This window comes from Lissotriton helveticus, chromosome 5_1, assembly GCF_964261635.1.
Source record: "Lissotriton helveticus chromosome 5_1, aLisHel1.1, whole genome shotgun sequence".
Classification (NCBI taxonomy): domain Eukaryota; kingdom Metazoa; phylum Chordata; class Amphibia; order Caudata; family Salamandridae; genus Lissotriton; species Lissotriton helveticus.
The window spans coordinates 1,406,708,562-1,406,733,597 of NC_136065.1; the positions used below are offsets into that span (position 1 = coordinate 1,406,708,562).

Here is a 25,036-nt window from a genome sequence, read left to right on the forward strand (position 1 = left end):
AGGAAAATGAATACCCAGTCTTCCCAACTGGCCCTCACATCCTCTTGAATATGGTGATGGGCATCATGTGTGCACTGTACGGAGTTGCCACCATTTTGCAATGGCACTTTCCTCATATCAGTAGCAGAAATGAAAGATTAGGAACAATTATCTGCAGAATTATTGAACTTCTGGAAAAAAACTTTTATCATTAACTTGTTTTTCGAAAATATAATAATTTAAGAGTAAAATCTGAAGCATTATATTATTTTTTTACATTGTTTAAACAAGTTTGATTATTATTTTTGCAGTGAAACATTTTCTTTTGTTCTGACTGGTGAAGATGGAAGCAGATGGTTTGGATACTGCAAAAAACTTTTGGTAAGTGGAATACTTATTGCCTAATTGTTTACAGTGGGACGCTATTCAGTTGAAACTGAGGCGCATTAAATATCTTGATGAAATTCCAGGAATTTCTTAATTCTTATGATGGTGTGATGTACTTGGTGTCATGGGTAGGTCTGAATTATTGTAGGGTGAGCAGTGCTTCCCCTAATTAAATTATAGGAATGGTGTGATGTATCAACATCGACAATCCCACATTTTTCAATTGCCACTGAGAACTCAATGCAGAGTCAAATTACAAGCCACTCCAATTATGCCTCAAAAGAAGCCAAGTAGAGGTTAAAGGATGTTGTGCTTTTAGGGTCTATATTGACCGAATAAATAATTACTGACTGCCTAATGGATGTTCAATTATTCCAATCTGAAATTAGATGTTTTCAAAATGTTACTTAAACATCTGTTTTCTATATGGCAGATGTCTCCATTTGAAGACATCTGCTCTAGGTTCAGTGGCTGGAGACGGTAGTGTATAAAGCTTTATTCATAGTGATTTCTATAGTGGTTTTGTTCTCCATGCAAAGATTTACTATTTTCCATCAATGTTTTCCAGCTAACCAGATGGACAACATATTTATTTTGTTGTCCTCAAAGTTACTAACTCTGTTGTCCTCTGTGTACACCCAAAAAAGATTTTGCACTGCTTTTTTTAACACAAAAAATGTGTTTTGCCTATGTGTGGACATTTAGTCATTTAATGCAAAATGGGGAAATAACAAATACACAATGTCTTTCTTCCAAAGACCTACCTCCATGTTATGTTGCCAACGTTATTACTTCTAACAACTTCCTAAGAAGCAATAATTATTTGGAAGAGCTTGGTACCGATTACTGAAAATATATTGCAGTTTCTCTATAATTTTTAAGCTTATTCATTCAATATACTTTTGTTAAGCTTTATGGCAGGGATTTGCATCCTTGTCTAAAAGTATCTGCTGCAGTTCTCTTACTACTTTAGTGAACAGTCTGAGAATTATCACAATCAGAGTTACTATATTTATTTCCACAGTATTTTAACGGGCTTCTATAAGATGTCTGTCCTTGTATAATACATTACATTGCATAACGTTGTAAACCTGGAGGATGTTGTTTAGTTGTTAGAGCCCTTGTGCATATTTATTGCTCATTCCCGAAGTGTTAAAGCAGTGTTGTACTCTATTGCTGTACTCTGTACCTCAAAAATGAAATATTGACCTTTGTGATTCAATCATCAGACAAAACACCTGACAACAAGATGCACATTTTAATCACTTAAATCTTATTATGTGTAGAAAATAAACTACGTGCCAGTAAGACCCATAATATCCATTTGCTGTTGCAGGAAATTCTTGCCAGGTTTTTCAGAGCTCAGCCTGTAAAAGTACCCACAGTAAGCCTCTGGTTGTCTTTGTTTCTAAAATAAAATTGAATTTAAGTTCAAAACCTAAATAAATAAAAGAAGACCTGCAACTTCACAAAATAACAGAAAACATACATACGTGGCATTTAACACCATTACCTATTACACCTCACAGCAAAAGACATATACACCACCAAAATATTTATATGCACTGCAAGTTAACCCATGGTCCCTCATGAAAAGAACCTGTGTCCCAGGTTCTTGCAGCAAAGCATGAGACCACGTTTTAGAAAAGGGGTGCTTTTAAGAAGAACTGATAAGGAAAGTATGAAGGGTCCCTTCACAGGATATATGACTGCATGGTTAAACTAATCATGACTCAAACATTGAACCAAATGAATATCTGATGGAGGGTTGGCTTGCATACGCATAGGGAGTTGGACCTGCACTAATGTGTACAGTTCTAGAGTTGTCAACTTTTGTATGCAGAGAGGTGCCTAATATAGCTGCGCATTGACATCATTGTAATTGTTTGCTAATTTATTCTTATTGACAATTAGCAGGAGTAAATGTGCAGGAAACGGATGATTGCATGAAATGTGACACAACTTTTCCGGAAAAGTTCTACATTACAAGACCAACACTAGTCCTAATAATTTTTTATGGCAAAAAACAAAAACGTATTTGAAAGCCCTGTTCATTCATCGTGAACAAAAATGTTTCCACAGGAAGGGGAGATTTTGCTGGTCCAAATGGTCTCTATCTACCTGACTCGCTAATTTGTCCAGTCTCTCCATTAATGTCAACACATTTCAAACCTCCACTTATTTCAGGGTCTCCTCAGGGTAAGGTTTGAATGTTACAGACTGTTAATATGCTGTCTACTGCATAATTTGCTGTCTACTGCATAATACTGCAACAGCAATACTATGATTGACCCGACGCAATCTGAGAAAAAAGTTGCAGCCACCATTTTGTCAATAGGGACACAGTCCTGATGGGGGTGAGGGGAATAAAGTGTAAATAGGATATAGGGGTTAGGATAGAGTTATCTTGATCCCATGAGACTGATGGAGGGCCCTGTGAGGGATCCCTTATGGTCAAGAAATTGCCCAATAACCTTTTTATTTGTGTGCGCAGGGATCGGTGGACCCACCGTGGCGCTCAGCACAGCTCAGTGTGAATCCGTAGTGAGTCCACGAATCCAGATCCTGGGTAAACAAAAAACACCCACTCACAGACCCACTCACACATTCATTTACACACTCACACAACCACTCACACACGTACTCACACACCCACACATTGGACAGAAAAACAGATGAAAAGTCTGCTCTTAGTGAGCAGGAGCAGTTTTACAGCCCCCGTCCTCTGGGAGTGCACTTACTGTGTGCTCTCACTTGGTGGAAGCTATCAAACCTCTAGCCAAGCAAGAGCAAACAGCTATCTCTGGAGTATAGGCACATCGGGAGATAGGGAGCCAGCCATGGGGGGTGGCAGTCCACAAGGCCAATAATGGCTCGAGGAGGGGGGCAACGTTGCCCCCTTCCTTTTCAGATGCACTACTTTTCCCCTGGAAGGTGGTGGTCCCAGGGGTGCTAATGTGCATGTGGAGGGGGGTCGGCGTGGCCCCCTCCATTTTCTAAGGAAAGCCACATGGAATTGGTGGTCCCCGGAGCTCTAATGAGCCTGAGGAAGGAGGACTGCAAGGCCAACCCTCCATATTCCAATTATAGCCCCAAATAGGTGGGGTTCCCCTGGGCTGGTCATTGTCTCAGGAGGAGGGTCACATGCGCCCCCTCACAACTTTTGAACTTTTTCCTTGCCCCCGGGACCTGGCCCACGTGAACGTTAAATTGTAAAGAAACATGGGCAAACAGATGTGTTTTTTTCAATTTAGCTAACAGTTCACAGACCCACTTGCAAAATTGAAAAAAAAATGTTTGGACCCCTGCGGGGTACCTTGAGGACCCCAGCACCAGGCCTAGGGGATCAGTGTATTCCTACCCTGCCCTCTCCCCTTTTTTTTTAAATGTACTTCATATTTGGGATTCGGCTGAGTCTGAATCCCAAAATGGATTCCAACCCTTCCTGGTTAAAGTGTTGGAAGTCAATCAGATATCAGCACTGGGGCTGTTGGATCTGCAGAGGATCCGAGACCCTAGATATCTATATTTCTTTTTCCTCTAATATCTCAAAAACTACTTAATGGATTTACACCAAATAACAAAAAGGTCGCTTTCCGGACCAAGAGCTACCTTTCTGCCAAACTTAGTGTTATTCAGTCCAGTGCTGCAGGCCATAGTCGTGTCCAAAATCCCTATGATAAATTGCATGGGACAAAAGCATTTTAGGACCATCCCTTTTTCTCAGCCTCCAATCCTCACAAATCTTTCAACACAGCAGCTGAACTGAGTGTCGTACTAATCTTGGACATTTTGTGAACATTCATCAAACGCTTTTCCTAACTATTACTACCTACTGATGACTGCCAGTAGGTTTAAATATATAAAAATATTTATATATATATTTATGTTATGTGATCAAGCCTCGTTGGTGGAGGCGAAACGCGTCATGGTGGATTGCAGGCTACAACTTTGGCACAAATAAAGCACTGAAAACTGCACGTACGTGGTGGTTCCGCTCTCTTTCGTTGTTCTGCGCGAAGCAGCTGTGAATAGCGACTTTCTGGATATATTTATATATATATATATATATATATATATATATATATATATATATATATATATATATATATATATATATATATATATATATATATATATATATATATATATATATATATATATATATATATATATATATAACGGTGAAGTACCTCGAAAAGAAGAACTCAGAGGCCAGAGGGAGTTCAGGGCAAACAGCTCGTTTAATGCACAGGTTTCCAGTGGCGGCGAATACATTTCGGCTCAGTTAGCCTTCTTCAGCGCCCATTCACTGTGGCATGTCCTCCTGCAATTAACTCCTTCCTGCGTAAAATACCACCCAGCACGTGAGTCTCCTCCCCCTGAAGCTGTCGGCACACCCATTGTAGTTCGTGTGGAATATGGAACCACAAATCCCAGAGTGCAGTGTGGCGGTCAGTCCGGGAGGGTGGTGTGGAGGAGTGAGTTGAACGGTAGGTTTGTGCTGGAAACAGGTAGGTGGTGGTAGGCTCGCATCCGTGAAACCGGAGAATGTCCACGGCCGTTTGTCCTTGGTCCCTCGTACCGCTACAGCCAGAGACAGCACACAGTTGATCCGCTGGGCAGGGGCAGTCAATGAGGACTGTGCTCCCAAATAGGTACAATACCAATGTCTCCCCAATGGTGCCGTGTGTGTTCTGGCGGTCGCTGAAGCTATCGATCCCTCGATAATGAAAGTGCTGCGAGCAGCGTGATGCCCAACTTTGCTTCAGGACACTTGGGTGTGGCGGGGCCATCTGTAGTACGTCGTTGGCAGGCGCAGGATACATGACGGTGAAGTACCTCGAAAAGAAGAACTCAGAGGCCAGAGGGAGTTCAGGGCAAACAGCTCGTTTAATGCACAGGACAGGTTTCCAGTGGCGGCGAATGCATTTCAGCTCATTTAGCCTTCTTCAGCGCCCATTCACTGTGGCATGTCCTCCCGCAATTAACTCCTTCCTGCGTAAAATACCACCCAGCACGTGAGTCTCCTCCCCCTGAAGCTGTCGGCACACCCATTGTAGTTCGTGTGGAATATGGAACCACAAATCCCCGAGTGCAGTGTGGCGGTCAGTCCGGGAGGGTGGTGTGGAGGAGTGAGTTGAACGGTAGGTTTGTGCTGGAAACAGGTAGGTGGTGGTAGGCTCGCATCCGTGAAACCGGAGAATGTCCACGGCCGTTTGTCCTTGGTCCCTCGTACCGCTACAGCCAGAGACAGCACACAGTTGATCCGCTGGGCAGGGGCAGTCAATGCGGATGTAAAACATATTTAAACTTTACAGAAACACATAGTCACTGGATGATGTCATCAGTGATGTCATCAGTGATGTCATTTGAGATGTCATCAGTGATGTCATCAGTGATGTCACTGACCATGTCATGAATGATGTAATATGTGACATCATCAGCAGTGGATTGCGGGTGCACGAAATATAGTTAGTCCAACTAACTATATAGGAGCAATTTCAATGGTTTTTTAAATGCTAATTCCTAACTATATAAGGCCTGAAACCTATGGTTTTTTAAGTGAATTACAAAGGTTTTTTATATGCTAATTCCTAACTATATAAGGCCTGAAACCTATGGTTTTTTCAGTGAATTCGCAAGGTTTTTTTAATGCTAATTTCTAACTATATAAGGCCTGAAACCTATGGTTTTTTTCAGTGAATTCGCAAGGTTTTTTAAATGCTAATTCTATTAGCGGATAACGTTTAAATATGTTAATATCCTTGTGGGACCACCTGAGCAGCCCTAACGGGTCAGGTTGTTTCTACCCTGTCCCCTTTTTGCATTCTACACGTTTGTTTTTCTGCTTCTTTTGTGCCTCAGTCTACCTAGCACAAAATGAATGCCAACACTTCCTGGTTAGAAGTGTTGACAGCCAATGAGCATGCCGCTTTTCTGTGAAAGGCATGCTGATTACACTCCAAACCAGGAAGTGTTGGCAGCCATCTTGTGCCTCGTTAGAACCAAGGCACAAGAAAGCAGTGAAACAAAGGTGCAAAACACGCAAAGGGGGCAGGGTAGAAGCACCCTGACCCCCTAGGCCTGCTCAGGGGGTCCCACAAGGACCCCCCAGGCCCAAAAATATATATTTTTTGCTTTTCCCCGTGGTACGCTCAGGGTACGCGTACCTGTAAGCGTACCTGTAAGCGTACATGGCATCGCACCCAGCGCGTACTCCGCGAAATTTCCCCCAAAAAATATTAGTTTTCTAGGCCCCCCTGAGAAAACCTAGGGGGTCAGGAGGTCTCTACCCTGCCCCCTTTTATAGTTTTCCCCTTTTGTTTTCCACCTCTTGTGTCTCGGTTCTACCGAGACACAAGATGGCGGACTCTCCGGACCATTTGGAATGTTCACAGACACCCGAGAGCCAATCAGCTTTCCGCTCGCGCACTTCCGTGGCGCGCCCGATGCGCTCCCCGGTACGCGTACCTGTAAGCGCTCGAAGCGCGCATATAGATATATACATTTTTTTAAAGTTAATTTTCGTAAAAACCACTGGAGCAATTTTCACCAAATATAGAAAAGGCACTTCTGCGTACCAGTCCCTACAATTTTGCAAAGTTTGGTGTAATTCCATTCAGCGGTTCGGGCTGTAGCCTTGTCTATTCGTCCTATGGAAATTAACATGGGGAAAACACGTTTTGGAACCCCCCTTTTTTCTCAGCCCCCGCATGACGAATCCCCCCGAAACTTCCAGGGAAGAAGCGGAGCAGAGCTGGCCTAAATTTTGGAAAATTACACGCAAATTCCTCAACCGGCGCCAAAGTTATTCCCAATAGATGTTGCGGATTTCCTATGGTAACTAGGTCCTAACTATATATACCTACTGGCTATCGCCAGTAGATAATATATATATATATATATATGTGAGCAAGGCTACACCGTTAGCCGAAACGCGTCATCCTGTCTGTTTTATTGCGCATCTGGTTAAAATAAAAGTCGCTGTTGCCAGCAGTGAGGAAAGTTATTTGGAGTCCGTGTTTCTCCTTGTGGTGGACCGAAGCACCGGAGTGGTAATTGGATATATATATATATATATATATATATATATATATATATATATATATATATATATATATATATATATATATATTGTTTGACATTCAATCTTCACTTAGTTGATTTCCGTTATAGTTGAGCAGCCCACTAGGGCAAAATGCAATTTGCAACCTTCAGTATGCTTTATAAAATGGGAAGCGTTATGAAATATGGGTAGAGAAGGCAATGTTTCCTTTTCTGCATTGTTCATGTCAAATTAGCAGCATTATTCACGTTTCATTTTTGTCTAATAATTTCGTTGGGTCATCACATAAGGATTGTGTGAATATTCACCCTTAACCCTGATTTCAGAATTATAATGCACTTTATTATTTTCATCACAAGCGCTGACTTAAGCGCATAGTATTTTGTTTATGTTCATTTTCATGTACCATGTGATTAAGAGTATATGTTTCAGTTTCCTACTACACTGTTTACTACTCGTGACCAAGGGGGAGGAGCCCCGAAACGCGTCGAGTTTGTTGTTACTTTTTGCTATCCTGGCTGATTAAAATCCTTTAAACACGCAATTCGTGTTCGTGCCTCATACTGTCCCTGGATGTAGTGGACTTGAGTGTGGTTGATGGAATTGTTGGGCTCGCTGCCCGGCGCGAACCACTGTTGCCAGCGGGAGGGTCCAAGCGGAGCGCGGCGTCTTGCGGTGCATTTCCTTGATATATATATATATATATATATATATATATATATATATATATATATATATATATATGAGATAGATGCCATGGCAGTTAAAATAAGTGTGTCCTCCGTGTTATTTATAGCAACTGTTTATAAACCCACATTCACACATTTATTATTACAGTGCAAATGTCAAATATGAGTTTATTACCATACATAGTACAGCAAAATTAACTTTACTCTCAAATTGCAATTTTCATCTACTTTACAAAGGGAACATCCCTCTTAACAGTAATAAGGTCTCTCCAATGTGATTTTAATTTACTGAAGTTAACGCTTTGCATCCTGATTTTGGTTAAGTAAGTTTGGTTATAACAAATATAGATACAACGATTCCATGGCGTAGTGTAGAGTATAATAAGCTATTTAATACTAGTTATGATAGAGAGGAGTGGCATTGTGACCTACCTGTGGCTCTGCCTCCTGGGAGTCATGGCACTTCCCCACTCTCAGAAATGGTAATAAATAGCATATTATACTCTGAACATACCCTGTGGAAGTATGTCAACATTTTTTACTATCTGCACAAACATTTGCCTCCAATATTTATCTTTGATCATCTGCAAAGAATCGCTGGTCTACAAGGCTACCCTGATTACACAGATGAAAAGTATTTTGGTTTTATCCATAAAAGTATTAAACATTACTATTGCAAATCATTGATATGAGCTTTTTAGTGCCACTGAGCGATGAAGATCCAAAGTATTAGTTTTAAAATCTTGGTTTTTTCTATGTTAAAAATTGTTTTTCCTTTTAGCCACAAGGTAAAGGAAATCGCTTGCCAGAGGTGTACTGCATCGTTAGTCGACTTGGTTGTTTCAACCTCTTTTCAAAGGTAAGTGGAAAGATCTTCATTTCCTCTGCAGAATTATATTCACATACGGAAAGATATTGTAGCAATCTTCCAATTGAATTTGCTGCCACATATCATTTAATTTGAAAACAGTAGAGTCTTAAAGACAAATGAAGTGCCACTAGATTGCAGTATTTAAATACTCAGGAGTCTGGGTCTTCGATTTTAATTTTTGTTTTTAAAGATAAATGCATACTTTTCTTTGCACTTCACTCTATGTTGGTGGATGGTTTTAAGTTAAAAGGTTCATGGACCAGTGAAAGAAAAGAGAAATATGGGCCTGATGTATTAAGTATTTTTGCAGTCACATATGTGATTCGTAAGATAGCACACTTGTCTCTGTAGGAATGTCTTTCCAACTCCCAAAATACACTTTTATACCCATACTCACTTCATGTCTGCATTTGCAGCCATTCACAATGTGATGCTAAAGGGCTCCTGCATCATACTTATTATTGAGGCATACGTTTTTTACAACCTCATGTGAATGTCCATTTTGTGCTGCAACTATTTAGTACATCCCTTGCAGCACAGAATGAATATAAGCTTACTAACTAGTTAGTGTGAAAAAAACGGGATAGCAATTTCACCTTAGTACATCACTCTCTATATGTAGCATAGCTGTTAAGTTGTGGACTGTAAATCTAAGGTATCAGGGTTCTAATTTAACTCGTGACCATATTATGAGCTCATGGGCAAAGCACTTTATATTCTTGTGCCTCGCTTCCCCCGGGTCCTATGACTCTGACTTGCTGCTAGTATGCAAGACGCTGTGCAGAAAATCAACATTTTAGGAAGTGCATGTGATCACAAGCTTCTTCTTTTGGCAATGATTTTGGAAAGGTTTAAATACCTTTTCTTCGTGGGATTGTGGTTCTGCTTTTGCTTCACAACCTAACATTGAGGCAAAATGCTTGTTCTGTGAAGAGCCGCTCTGAAGCACACATGTTGCAATGCAATTAATCTTACTTGAATTTATTATTATATTCTTAGTCCTTTCTGTGTCACACTACTACCAGATTTTTTAACACTGAAACTGCATGTGTTAGGTAGAAATATTTTGCTGTTTGCTCTATGCAGATACTGGATGAAGTGGAGAAGAGAAGGGAAATGTCGCCAGCTTTGGTATCCCCTTTTATGCGCAGTGTCATGGAGGCTCCCTTCCCCGCTCCAGGACGCACCATCACTGTGAAGAGCTTCCTTCCTGGATCTGGGAACGAGGTCAGTACCTATACGTAGTATATGTTGTGATACGTCTGGCTTCAGAAATTGGTTACTGTGAGAAAAAAAACACTCTTTGTGTGATCACCTGCTTGTTTTGTTGAATTGTATTGTTTTTCAGATTTTACACACTAGGGCACTGTTGTCCACTGCCCAGTGCAAGGGTTCTGACCTCCAAGACTTATAGAAATTGACTAATCCCTGATTGAATTATTTAACTTTCTTATAAAGTCATACCATACATTGGAGAAAATACTCCAATGGCATAGAAAGTTGGACCGCAGCTCCTTTTTTGCAATCCACTAGCTTGACAAGGAAAACGTGGCTCCTGGCCCACCAGTGTAACCTGACCGCTCCAGCTCAACCTATCAAAATATCCCTTTTGACTGGGGGGGGGGGAATCTTCCTTTTAAATAATAATAAGTCACCCCTATATATGCCTTGTAGCTCACAAAGATTTTTGTGTAGCTCTTAATGTAGAAATCTAAAGTTACCATGTCCCTGCAGTGACAAGGCCCAAGATACTGTTTTTACTGTGGAATGCTCTGACTTTCCTATGAGAAAACTAGAGTACAGGTCAAAATATTCATTTGATATCTCAAGTTTGGGAACAGCTTTTTTATTAAGAAAAAAATTGAGTGGTGAAGTTGGATTTTTAATAAATATTTAGGAAAATTACTTTTTAAGTTTACCTTTTCTCTGCCTGAAGTTCCTGGAGGCTAATTTGCATTTGCTCTTCAGAGGCTGTCAATCAACTGCTTGACCGTAATGAGATGTAAAGGTCCTTCCAGGAACCCTGCAATAGACCATTTTGATTGACAGTTCAACCTAAATGAGCTGCGATGACTCCTCTGAGTTTAGCAAAATATTCATGGTAGGAGCTGTTGCCATCCTTTTGGCACAACAGTGTAAAATCCTGCCTGATAGGTCTGTCCAAGGCACATGTGAAATGTTTTTGTCCTTGAAAGTGATCAAACAGAACCAGATAACAATTCTTGTGTGGCACCTGCCTGGTTGCTGATGGACCCTACCTTTCTCTTGTTATGGGCCTAGGGCTGGCTTCAAATGGATTATATGGGAGGATACTCCTATCCACAGCCCCAGCTCTCAGAGCCCAAGTATAGTGTGGTTGAAGACTCAGTCCATCTTGGCATTGACCTAGGAGATGGCAGTTTGAATCTGCTTGCAGTAAGGCAAACAGCAACTACTGAAAACAAGCATTTTTACTGCAATAGGTTTCGCAGTTATGCAAGTTAAAGCTATTGGCATTGTAAATGACAATACCTTTTTTATGGTTTTAAAACGAATGTGCGGCCTACGGATCACTTGAAATAGATAAACAGTCCTGTAAAAGACCCCCCCCCACACCTTTTCGGTCCCAGTCCCTCGAATGCATTTTTATTTACAGTTATTGAAAATGTCTGGGCATTGGTTGCACCTTATTAGTACCAGTTCAATACATCAAATCTAGCAATGAGCAACAGAAAGGTGCCCGTGCAAGCTTTACAAAGGGCCTTCCCCTTTACCTGCGCCTTTTTTTGTTAAAATCTGTAGATTATGCTGCAGATCACGGATCATTTGGCAAATGCGGAAAATCTATTATTATGCGGAAAAAGGCCGCAGTCGCCCAATCGTGTAACTCCCGTGGCCCCTCCGACTCTGGCGCCCACCTTCCACAGACCAACTGATGACGCGTAGGGGTTAGTGCGCGCCCTATCTTATCAACCACGCGTCACACTGTCTGCACCCTTGAAAGGTCAGACTTCTGATCACGGGAGTCTGCACCAACTACTGTATGTTACGTTGTTATCGTCAACCAGCTATAACCTATACACGCGTGAGCACGCACGTGCATACATCAGGCACATGGCTACATTAAGATCACTGTAGGTGACATCACAAATTGCCACTAGGAGGTGACATATTCTAATATATGACCTTACATATATGGCCTTGTAGGGAAGAGAAAGAGGGCTAAAATCCTTGCAGCGACCCTGAGCAGGAGCCCACACACTTCATCTGTGGTGCAAGCATGCACTGGTATAGGTTGCACATACTAGCAGCATGCACTGGTCTAGGCTGCACATACTAGCAGCATGCACAGTTCATGGTGCAATGAGGTGTCCATGCACCCCTCAATGTTATGATTCAAATAGTGCTTTGCACATGCATAAATTACGGCACTATTCCATTGTGCAAATTTATGGACAGGGTAAAGTTAATGGTGCAATGTGATGATGAGTTGGGCATATTGAGTAGCATAATATCCTGGGCATAGGTCATGGTGCAATGTGATGTGCATGCTTCCCTGCAGAATGTTATTGGAATAGTACCGTGCACTTGTACAAGAGCATGGCAATATTCCATGGCACAATGTGATATACATGCTATCTTGCACAATAGTCAGGGAATGTCCAATTGTATAATAGGATGGTGCGCTCTCTAGAGCAACGTGATGGGTACAGTCTCTTGCACAATATTTGGTGCACGCTCCATGGCACTAGGTCGTGTGCACGCTCCCTAGAACACCGTGATGACCACGTCACGTGATATAATATAAAGATAATGTTAGCACTGTGGCTAACACAGGTGCTCGCTGCTGATATCTGTGTGCCACATACAGTTTACAGATTCGAGCACAACTTTGTTTTTCATGTTTACAAAGATGATAAACTGGGTAACAATAACATCAGTTACCCACAATTCTGCCCAAGGAATAATCCCCTCTAGCACTGAATGCATAAAAAGGAAAGGTTTATTATATGTCAAACAAATTCTGCTACAAATTGAAATCTATTTCCCACTACCAGGGGGCGGTCTTACAAATACAGGATGGAAATGTTATCTGTCAAAATGTAATGGGTATGCTGCATCTGTCCGTATTTAACGTTAAAAATAGCTGTGCATAGAAAAACATACAAACAGTTGTTGATCACACACAGACAGAATGTTTGCTAAACTGGGCTTTATTAGGATGAAATTGCTCTTTTTAAGTAGAGAAAACCTTTGCACGATCAAAGGAAAACTAGGAAATTTAGTACGCTACGCTAAGGGTGAAAAGTATGAAATCTGCAAGTGAAAACTTCACTTGCACAGCTCGGACGGTGCCCAGTTTGCATGCACAGTGTCTTGCACTACATATGAAATTACAGTGTGGTGATCTCTGATTGTGTGACTTGGACACAATGTGTTTTGCAGTCAGATAATCGCGTAGACAGTCACTGGCTGATTAGCCCCCGGCTCTCTCTCGCTCTGCCTGAGCTAGTGGAAAAGAAACGCAACCCAAGTCAACAAGACACCGTGAGCGTGCACATCGGCTGTGCAGGCGCCCTCGCTGGCGAAAGTGAAAGCGTGGGGGAGCGCAAGAAGAGACGCTGCTAACACCACCGTACACGCTCACAGTTCATGTCTCCAGAAGCGCGCGTTCACAGCGCATGTCTTCAATGTGTTTCCAATGTGTTTACACGCTTGTGCACCTCTCCTGTCCCACTTCGCTAAGCAACCCGGCAACAATAAGTCTCGCTACGCGAGCAACTCGCGCTGCATGGGTACTTGAGATCTAAAGAGGGTAGGTTTGCGACCGGCAACTTTTACTGTTTTGGTTAGGGAAGAACTAGATGTCTACAAGGTCATCCAAAACAATTGGCAACATAAGAGATCATCACCAGAACGCTCTCTTAACCTCTGGAAAAACCAAAGAAGGACTGTACCTGCAGTTTTAGAGCTGTGAGGGGACCTGAAGGGCTGGACCTGCTCCCACATGTACTCAGGGCAATGAAGTGTACCCCAAAGGTCTGTTGGCTGACCTCCTCTGTGGCAGATCCATGGTGTCAGAATGTATTTCCACTTCATCCCACGTAGATATCTCTGCACCTCTGAAACAATAACAAAGTCCCATTCTGCAACGGTACTTACAATATTTTCTGCCAGAAATCACTGAAGCTTTAGAGTTCCAGTGGAACCAACTTACGTCAAATATCTGGCCTTTGGTCTACGGTGACGACTACAGTTTCAGGAGTGGCTTGGGTGGGGAGGATTTATCTTGTCAAAGAGTGGCAAAGTCTCTTTTTGAGGTGGAAATGAAAAACTGTTTTGGCTTTTTGACTTCCAGACTTTCACTCAGACCAATCCACTTGTTGTATCAGACCCAGAGTCCATTGGAGTTGGCCTGAAATTGCACCTTGGTCTCAATATTCTACGAAAATAGACATACACTGGGCGCTTTATTTTTTTATGTGCTTTTTCCACATCTTTTAACATTCGTAACTCTGGTTCCCCTTATTAGGTTTTTGTCATTTTACTTATGACATTTTTCTGTGTTTCTATATGTTTTGGTACTCCTAAATGTGTCTAAATGTGTTACTTTTTGCTCTGTGCAATAGCTAGTAAGGAGTTGAGCTTAGGTTTAAATTATTGAAATCTATGACAGAACATAACAGGTTAGTAACTTTATTCCTTGTGGTGGACTGCCATCCATCCCAATGAATAATTCTCTTTCATACAGTTACCAACATATAAAGAGAAAACTACAATGGACGTATTAATGTCTATCACTACTAAAGAAGCACAAGGACATGGCTTTTACAGAGCCTGATAACCTGGAGGATAAGATTTTCTATGGTGTATGTAATTACAAGAATGTGTCAAACATGGAATTACAAAAACACAATGTTCTAATATGTAATCTTGAAATGAAACCGGTTTCTTGGAGATAAATAGATAAATTACATTAAAATATGCTGTATAGATATCCAACATTTGCCACCTCAAACCTTCTCCCTTTGTGTTAGATGGCTTATGATTTAAAAGCTAAGCTAAAAAGGAAACAGTTATTGTTTGGCTAACATACTAAAATATGTGGACAGAGTTGACCTAAAATACATTGAGCTAGTTTAAACTGTTTTAGAAGAAATCTATGTACATGTTTCAATTTCTAAACCTTCCTCAAAATGATAAAATAAAATCAGCTGCTTCCAATTATCAAATGTAAATCAACATCTGAATCAATTAGAAATATTTGCTGCTCCATTAAAAAAGGGCTAGCTGCCTTAAAAACATCAAAACTTTTAAGCAAACTGAAGAATGCAGTGAGATTCACAAATGATCAGAGAATCACTCTTCAAATTCTACAAAATTAATTGATTTCCAGCAACATACTAACATGATTGACCTTTACATGTACTGAATAGAAGCTATGGAAAAATATTTGCATGTATAAAAGTGATTCATTCAGGATTCTGAATTTACCTGTGCAAATAGCCGTTCTATGTGTCTACATCAAAACTAGGTTGCACAACTATTGGAGAATAGGCCACTTAGTATTTTCAAACGAGCAAAGGAAAATGAAAATACGCATGGTATGATTTTTACAAGGAATACATTAATTCTTACATGATATGTTCAATAGCAGTGGTGCTTGTTGTAATAGTGTGTCTTAAATAAGTTAAGTTCCATTTACACTTATTACATCTTGAAGGGATATCAGTCAATCCTTACTGACTGTACATATATCCATGAGGATCTCCAGGAATCAGGTGTGGATAGAATTAACAAGTCTACTGTACAATTGATCACTGGTTATGTTTTTGCACCTTAGATAAATCGAAAATAGCATCCTTTTCCTCTCCAACATTTATGAATAGAGAGAGCTGACTTCTCAGCAATTCTATGATGTATCCCTAATGTTTGAAATGAAGGCGTATAGTATGATCCCATTGTTTCAATGTATCATCCTGAAAAATGCCAGTGCTGTATGTATTAAGAGAATTGCTGTGTAAGTGCATATGGGTCAGTAAAAACAGTGTCAGTTTTCAAAAAGCATTAGGGTGTATTATTCCACTGGTATGGAGCAATTCTATTCCAGGGCTGCCCAGGGCAAAATACCAGCATATTCACAGCAATTCTTAGCATGCCAGATACCAGTAACAAAATACTGACACTGGCACACTGGTGCTAATTCATTCAATAAAAGTCACTAATTGTAAAATACTAAACTCATGGCATGAAAAATTCTGGCATGCTTGAGGAAATACTTGCCGTATGGACACCAGTGGCAGAATGTTTGTTCTAGCACAATGGAGTTAATTCATGGCATAAGAGTGATCACTCTGGCATATGGGAGGATGGGAACAATGAAAAAAAGGCTGGCCCTGACATACTGAGGCAGTTTTGTGACATAAGGGCCACCAATGGTATGTAGACGGCATACATTCCGAAACTCTAGCATTCGCATATTTTATGTCATTTTTGGATATGAGGAACACCCATGACAAATGGCTGGCTCTGGCACAATGGGGTTACTCTTTGACATATGGGATCACCCATACCACATTTTGAAAAAAATTGAGTCAACTCCTGTGGAATATCAGGTTTCATTGGCTAGGCATACCATGAAAGGATCTGAATTTTTAATGAGTGTCTTTTCAGTGCCTACGACATTTTAGCAACGTTGTATGAAAATTGTGATTTAGAATATACAATGTCACCCCATTCTTTTAAATTTTTTCTCAAGAGTGCCCCATTTGCTCGCTCACTACAAATCCGTATTATTCCCTAAAACCTTCAAGGATCAGATTAGCAACATAACATTGGTGGTATTTAAAATAGACATTTGGCATGCTACTATACTAATAATGCCTTTATTATGGAGCTTCAACTATAACATCACAATGTTGTGATGTTAGCATCATGTGACTAGACACTGAAAAACAATCAGCGTCAAGGGTCATATGATGTCACTTTCTGTGATGTAATGAAGGTTAAAGGGTATATGATGTCACCTCCACTATTCCTGACATTTTGGTGAATCGACACCCATGAACACATCCTTTCACAAATCCCTCCTTTTGTACAATAACTTACTACACACAAATCTCTAATCCCCTCAAACTGGATTTCTTTCAAAATCCTGACTTTAACACAAGCTTGGAGGATACAAAATAGGGCACGTACACAAGTGGCTCAGAAACTGACATATTACACAAAAAGAAGGCACAATTAGTATATGTGCATTTGTTCAAGTCCTTGCTTGCAAGAATTAGCAAATTCAAATCTAATTAAAGCTGAGAGTGTCTGATGCCATGCCAAGGGTAAGCTCATTAATTAGTCGGGAAGTGGCATCTGTATCATTATATTACAATGCAAATGGACATTAAATAACCACCTTCAGTCAAACTACAAAGAAGATTTTTGGCCTATCTTGGCTAAGGTAGAGCTACTTAAATTAGTTTTTCACTCAGCCACTAAATCATAGAAAACTTTGATGTACAAAATCATTTGACGCAGCATTGGATAAAGCTTGTTTTATGCCAAATTAAACACAGGCTTTCAAATGAAAGAAGGGTTAAAAGCAAAGGAGTGATTTTTTTCATTATTACGAGTAGTAATTCCTAATATTAGGCACTCAAGAAAGGATTATTTTATTACTCCAATAGATTTTATAATAGAGAATGGCAGACAGTGTATCTTATGCCTTATGATACCTATTCCTTGAACTAAGACAGAGGCTTAGTTTAGCCAAATAGTCTCCTGGAACATGCATTGTTATTATTTTTGTAGTAGTACAAATAAACTTTCATATGTGCTAGCTGAAATATTCATTATGTTCATACACAAGACTTGGCTAAAAGTCAACCTCCATATCTGAATTGCCATTTGACAATTTCATAAAATGCTGTTAACGTGGTATGAGGACAACCATTGGGTGGTGTAGCAATTTCAGCAAAAGCTCAACTGAGTGTCTCTGTTAACCACTGACTTTATTTAATCGTTCATAATTAGTAATGGCCTAGATGCATTAAATGAATGTGAAAAATAGGATTGAGATAATAGTTTTAAACATATATTTAGAACTATGTAAAAGTTTATCAGTTTTTTTTAGCTGGAGAGAGGAGAAATAAACCATATTTGAATAGCCTACCCCAGCACCAATTGAGCAGCCTGGAATATTAGAACTAAAGGGGGGCATTAGATCTGGAGAAGACCTGCAGCTGAGAGAAGCACTAGGCATTCCTTATTCCAACTTTACAACAATAAATTCAAACACAAATGGAGCAATTTTAGCAAAGATGCTAAGTGCATTTCAATTATGGTGTTTAAGGGTAGATTTAGTGAAGAGCCGTATAGACATTGATCATTTCACAATATGTGATAATGTTAGAGTATTGGACTGTGAAGAGAGTGAACATTTGCCTGTGACGCTCCAAGTAAAGATTCTGAATCAAGAGTCTCTATAAATTATACAATGGGCTCTCAATACTGTTGTAGTTAAGGAAATTAAGATTCAGTATAGCATATATTTACCAGAGAAACAGTATGCTATATATTCTTTCATAAAATAATACCTGAATGTTTTTTAGCTACTGTGACATCAATATCATTATCAATAAAAAGTAATACCAAAAATTCAGCCCTGCATTGTCTGATATGGGGTTTGTTAATAAATGCTCATAGCTTCCTAAAGTATTAAGTAACTATGAATGTATATGTGCCTTAAATTATTTTGTTTCATTTAAAACAGTTAACCACCTTATATACAATTTTCCTTCAGCGTGTAATCATAGTTGCAAGAGTTCTACTGGTTGTATCCCCATATTCTCAGGCCATAGCACATTTACCCCAATATTTACTTTCTCTCTCTGCAACATCCGAGAACTCAGATTAGATCTGAGCAGTTTAGAAAGTTTATTTATAATCATCAAAATCTACCCTATGTCACCACCAGAATGTTCCCTCGCCAAACCCTTAATATCATCCTCCAAGTGGGCCAGATACTATTGGAACACCTCTTGTTGATGGCCTCCCATACAGTGCCCATGTGTTCAACTGTGCTTATGTTACGTACAAAGTATTTCCGTTCACAGTTCTATAGCAAAGGCCATGTCAAGCAGGATTTGAGGACTAATCCACCAGTTGCTTCCAGTTGGTGTGAAGCCAGGAACTTTCAAGTTCAAGGTTCGGAGGCTGTTGGGGTTTTATGTCTCCACATGTCCAGCAGCTTATGTTCACTCATGATGGCCTTCAGGTGAGTGGCCCCCATGTAGCGGGTGATGGCAATGGGCTGAGATTTCTCAAGGTTGAGCTGTAGTGTGCTGATGAATTCCCCTCCCCATTTCAATGACTGTTGTGATGTGACAATAATCCTGCTCCACAGGCTATCAAAGATTTTGATAAAAAGAAGTTGTGTACCATGGGTACATATCAATTAAATATATTGATTTTTGTGGTGGCAAGCTTTTCCAATAGGATAGCATATCTGCTGTGTAGACTGCGATGGATGGAGTCAGTGACCCTGAACTTCATACCCTTTTTTTAAAAAAAAGAGTAGTTACCCCATGGGCCTTGAGAGGTATGAGGAGGTGACACAATATGAGGCCCAACTAGCCGCAAAGCAGAGGTGTGGGCTCAGGCCAAATTGTATCACTTGTTGCAGTGCTGTGTTTACACAGAATCTGTCACAGTAGGGCAGAACCTGTTACATCTTGTGCGTGTTGCTAAGGCATATTTCATATTATACAATTTGTATCCCGACTGTTCCATGAATCAGTCGTGTTGCACAGTGGTCGTGCTCCACTGCTTAGCCATTAAATAAGATAATAATCCTGTTTGTGATGGTCACTGCATCCATTCCTCTAACATAGCTTCTTCTCTCCCTAACCCACAAACTCTGGCAACCCATTCTCATCAGGACATTACCCTGACTCCCCCACACAGTTAAACCCACGTAAACTAATGTAAGTTTACAGTATTAAATTGAAGATTAGAGCAGAAAGAGAAATAATAAGAAACAATAGCAGGTGTAACCTCCTGGAGACACTGTGAGAGCCACTATTTAACCCACTGAGAATGAAACAAGGGGGTCAGAGAAACATTATTAAGCATCAATGACTTGAACATACAAAGAGAAGGATCTAGGGGATGCACAAGTTCTCATGATGCTCCATCCATCAAGTGTAATCAAGCAGAAAGCATCAGTCACATGTGATTAACTTGGATCTGTAATCATAGACCACAATTAGGATTAACACTAAAAAGTATTTATATATCCTGACCAGGCCAGTTATAAAACAAAAATCAGACTTCCAGGTTTGGCCTTCTAGACCTAGTCATCGAGAAGAGGGTGTGTGTCTGCGTCTTCTTATGCTCCTGGCCATCTCACAAACCTTTTCTTCAGAGAGTCTGTGGCTTGTTAAGACATTTGGAAATATGTTGCTTATCCTGGAAGGCGACCTCCAGGCAGGCTAGGTAGAGCACTGCATACTGGATGTTCACTTTAATTAGTTGTTTCCTGATTGGAATGAATTTGTGCCTAGCCATCTGGCTAGCTATAATGAAATCTGCAACAAATTAATGGTCTAGTCTTCAAAGTTAATGTCATACTTTTTTGGGGGCATTCCGACGATCAGATCTCCATCTCAAAATGTGAGAAGGTGATCAGCAATGAGACAGCCAGGGCACCTGATGTTGGCTGCACTGCCAATCATCTGTGCACTGCAGTCACTCAAACACTAATAGGTGGAAAAATGCTTCCTGGCCGAATGTTTGCCAGCAGCGGTGTTCCACATATTCTTCCATCCTGCCCATGTTTGCAGTCTCAGGTTTCAAGAATATGCTGAATGTTTTTGGGAAAACCTTGTTTCTAAGTCCTCACTTTTTTCTGCATTCACATGCAGCACCTTTTCCTTGTTCAAAAGAGTCTCTGTTCTTGCCGCTAGATGTATAATTGTTGCAGAGATACATGTCTCTGCCCCCACAGGCGAGACTGCTCATGCTTTCTAAGCTTGAGGTGGATGGATTTCATCCTGGCATTGATTGTGACCATTTTATGATCAATGAAGACGAAGCTGTCCTGCAAAGCACTCACCAGCGTTTTCATATCATCATCCTTGCCTTCTGGTACCTGCAATGCATTCTACTCTGCTTGTCTATAACATATCTGTGTCAATAGCTATCCCACTTGTGCCCTGTCTAGATTCAAGAGGCAGTTCTTGTTTGCAAGCATCAGATTTCCCTATAGTGCCGGATAGGGCCTACAGCAGACAGTGACAACGGATAGTAAATATATGGGGACAGGGGTGGTGTGCCACCACACAAGAAACCAGTGTGGGACAGGACCCCTCCGATAGATGCATATTGTGTCTGCGGTGAGAGCTGCCAGGGCCCGGGGCAGGCAATTTACCCTCTCCACTCATAGAGTTAAATACAGCTAGTCTCACTCATTTACAATCAGTTAGGGTCAGGGTGGCACCGGACATTTCCCCGGTGGGCCAGAGGGGTCGAGACGGTTTTGTGACTGCCGTAGGGGTCAGTTTTGGTACAGGGGGCCTGTTTCGTAGCAGTGCTGCAATATTGGCCGACTGTAACAAAAGTGGAAGAGGTGTGTTTCGCTAGCATCCCCAGGCCAGATGGGCAGCAATAAGCAGGGCTGGTTGCTGTCCTCAGTCTGGCCCTGGTTAGGGTAGACTATTTTGCCCATCTAATACCAGGTAAGATCCTCCTGTCCCCTATTCGGGCCACAAGATCTTCTAAGGGAGAACGAACAGACCTACGACACAGGACAGTACCCTAAATCAAGGTATCCACATTGTCTGCGCCTCACCTGCGTTTGCTGCCGGAGGTATATCAGAAGCAGGAGGGCTTAGGACATCAAATCTGCCAAAGAAAGCATTGTGCTGTACAATCTAATGTTACTGTTTGACACTTAGCTGGGACATGGGTGGCGTCCAGTTTCACTGCCCTGACATGAGGTCGGATTGGGCCCGCTTGGAAGCTTGTCAAATGGTATTCAGGCACTCCGGGGCTAGTACAGTCATCGGGGCACAGTGTTCAATGTCAGAGCACCCCTAAAATGTTTATGACATTCATCATCTGTGGAGGCCCAGTATCGTTTTGGGAGCGCTATATGTGGAAGGTGCTCATCCATTCAAAGCCCGTCATAGCCCGGGCTCACTGGCATTCCAACTCACCACATAGTGGCCCTGAGGTGCAAAGATGGGGCCCAGCTCCCCTGCACACCAGGCAGCATAGATGTCCAATTATGTATTGCTGCCAGGAGGACCCACTTCAGATCTCCAGTGGGCCCCCCACTCCATCCAGCAGTGCACAGGCCCAACTAGGTTTCTCGCAGTCCATCAGCGGGCTTTAGCGAGTGGGTGCCACTCCCATTTTGACTATGCGTTACTCGGCTCCACTTCATGCAATTGGCCATTAGTTCCAGGAGCAGAGCCACTGGTCAGCAGAGTGAAATGAGTCCCTTAGTGCTTTGCCTGGTTATTTTACCAGTTTAACCAGTTGTCATTGCATTGGTGGTTGGATGATGACCGATTACTGCCACTGATGGCAGGAGCCCCTGTACAGTGTGGTCATTTTGCCCACCCATTCTGTTACGCTCCCCAAGGGAATCGATTATTAAAACCATTTTTAAAGCGGGATATAGATCTGACCCCACTGCGTACTAGTTGATGTCTTTTTTGGATGTGTGGTGGGGGGGATATCTTTACAAAACCTTTTCTCTTGTCCTTAGAGAATTGGCTAAAATAAAATGACCTAGTTCTCCTGAAATTGGTTGATTTTTTTTTTATTTCAATCTAGCACGTAACATCACAAATTAGCCTAATAGTGGGAACCTTGCTTAGTGTACTTCTGGGTGGTATTTATTACAGCGGAATCTGAATCTCTTCTGGGCAGAATTGAAGAGGCTTGGGCTTTGTTATGCACTAATATTATTTTTAAGTAGCTCCAATATTTGACCTAGACACCAGTCCATCTAGGCTGCTCTGGTGAAGTACCAGCATCAGTCCCGATTGGGATTGGTTTGCAATGGATTTGTGTGCCGGTTCCCCTGATTTTTTTATTGCTTATACATGACCTTCCAGTTGTCAGACTCACGTTCCCCTGCAGGGATGTCCATACTTCGATGTTGCGCTGTGTCTCCCACCTTCTACTAGGTTAATATGCTACTGCTGAGAACACAGGGGAAAGGGTAGTTAGGAAGGCACACATGACTGCCTAGCATCCTCTCTTCGACCTGCTATGAATTCATCTCTTGCGTTCGAGTCCTGGAGAGAGTAAACAAACAAATTTAAATCAATAGGCTCCTGAACTGAACTATCTAAAATACAGTGTATTATAAATTATAGTGCTGGGTAACAGTCTGTACATATGCGTCTGCAACATATAATAGGAAATGTTAGTCTATAGTCGCCTGCAGCTTACAATAAATACATTTTGGAAAACCAAATCACATATGTTGTTCAAACTTGTTAGACCTGACAAGCTTGGTTTGGTCTCCCCCCAAGCATTTTGCCTTCACCCATCTTGTTTTCTGTATTTGTTTTTGTTGGCACTTGGACTCTGTGCCATTTACCCCTCCTAACCATTCCTAAAGTGTTTGTACTTTCTTCCCTAAAACATGGTAAAATTGGCTTGCACCTGATTGGCCAATGTAATTTACTTATAAGTCCCTAGTGTAGGTTACTATAAGTACCTGGGGCCTATAAATTAAAGGCTTCTAGTGAACTTGCAGCACTCATTGTACCCCCCACTACAGTAGCCATTTAAAACATGTCTCAGGTCTGCCATTGCAGCCTATAGTTCAGTTTAAAACTGCCAATTCAACTTGGCAAAATGAGCCTTTTGCCAGGCCTAAACCTTCTTTTTTAAAACGCATGTCACCCCTGATGTAGCCTCTAAACAGCCCACAAGGGAGGGTGCATTCCATTTAAAACGTAGGAAATTTGTTTTTCAGTTTTATATATCCTGGTAGTGAAAAATTCCTAAATATTGTTTTCACTACTGCAGGGCCTATCTCTCCCATCGGATAACACTGGGTTATCATATTGCATTTAACAAGTGCTATCTTTTGATTGGGAATAGATGGGAATATCAAGTTTGGACTCAAATGAATTGCAATTTAAAATCCTCTTTAATGGTAAAGTTTGATTTTAAATTACAATTTTGAAAATGCCACTTTTAGAAATGTGGTATTTTCCTGTGAAAGCGTTTTAATGTCTTTTAGGAGTTTCCAGCTGCCTGAGCCTGTTAATGGCTCACTCATTTAGAATCAATATTGGACCCAGACAGTGAGCATTAGGGGCTGAGGTATGTGCAGAATGGGCCATCCTGCCAGGATTATTGGGGGCAGAGCTGGTCCCTGCCTCACTTGCATATCAAAGGGCTTTCCTCTAATGCAAACAAAGAAATCTGATACTAGTCCTTGTCACCGCAAACCTCTTGAAGATATGGTAGGGATAGAGATGAATACTGGACCTCCTGAGCCACTTTTCATTACACTCCTGGACGTACAGACATTACAGAAGAACGGCTGCCTTGTTCCCGAGATGACTGCCTTGCTGCTTGAGGCCTGCCTTGTTTGGCAAAGGAATGCCCTGCTGCTACTAGACAATTGTCCTGCTGCTTGAGGCCTGCCTTGTTCCCCAGGTGCTGCCGTGCTGCTTGAGGCATGCCTTGTACCACAGAGGACTGCCCTTTTACATTTTTTATTATTATTGGTTTTTTTAACTGGGAATTGTTAGACAGGTAATTTAAAGGCGAATAAACAATGGGACAGTTCCCTTATAGGACAGAGGTCATTGGCGCACCTTTTAGTCATTTGCTTCCTGTATCTGTATGAAATTATTTCATATTTTATAGAAAACACTTTAAGGACAGTCAGGGCTTCTATGGACCAATTATTTGCTTCAAATTATGCTTTGCCACTGGCGTCATATTTGTAAAATACTATTTGTAGCACGTGATGGCTGCAGATACCATGCTATGCACACATCTGCCATCTTGTGATGGGCCCAGGTTTTGCAT

The 25,036-nt window shown here is 41.2% G+C and overlaps 1 protein-coding gene across 1 annotated transcript in view; it reads left to right on the forward strand.

Moving 5' to 3' along the window:
• Positions 1-25,036, forward strand: part of DENND2C (DENN domain containing 2C) — a 354,222-nt gene that overhangs the window by 260,945 nt on the left and 68,241 nt on the right. The window contains exons 10-12 of the mRNA XM_078644389.1: positions 291-360; positions 8,906-8,983; positions 10,082-10,222. Of these exons, the coding sequence (XP_078500515.1) occupies positions 291-360; positions 8,906-8,983; positions 10,082-10,222 (289 nt within the window). The remainder of the gene's footprint in view (positions 1-290; positions 361-8,905; positions 8,984-10,081; positions 10,223-25,036) is intronic.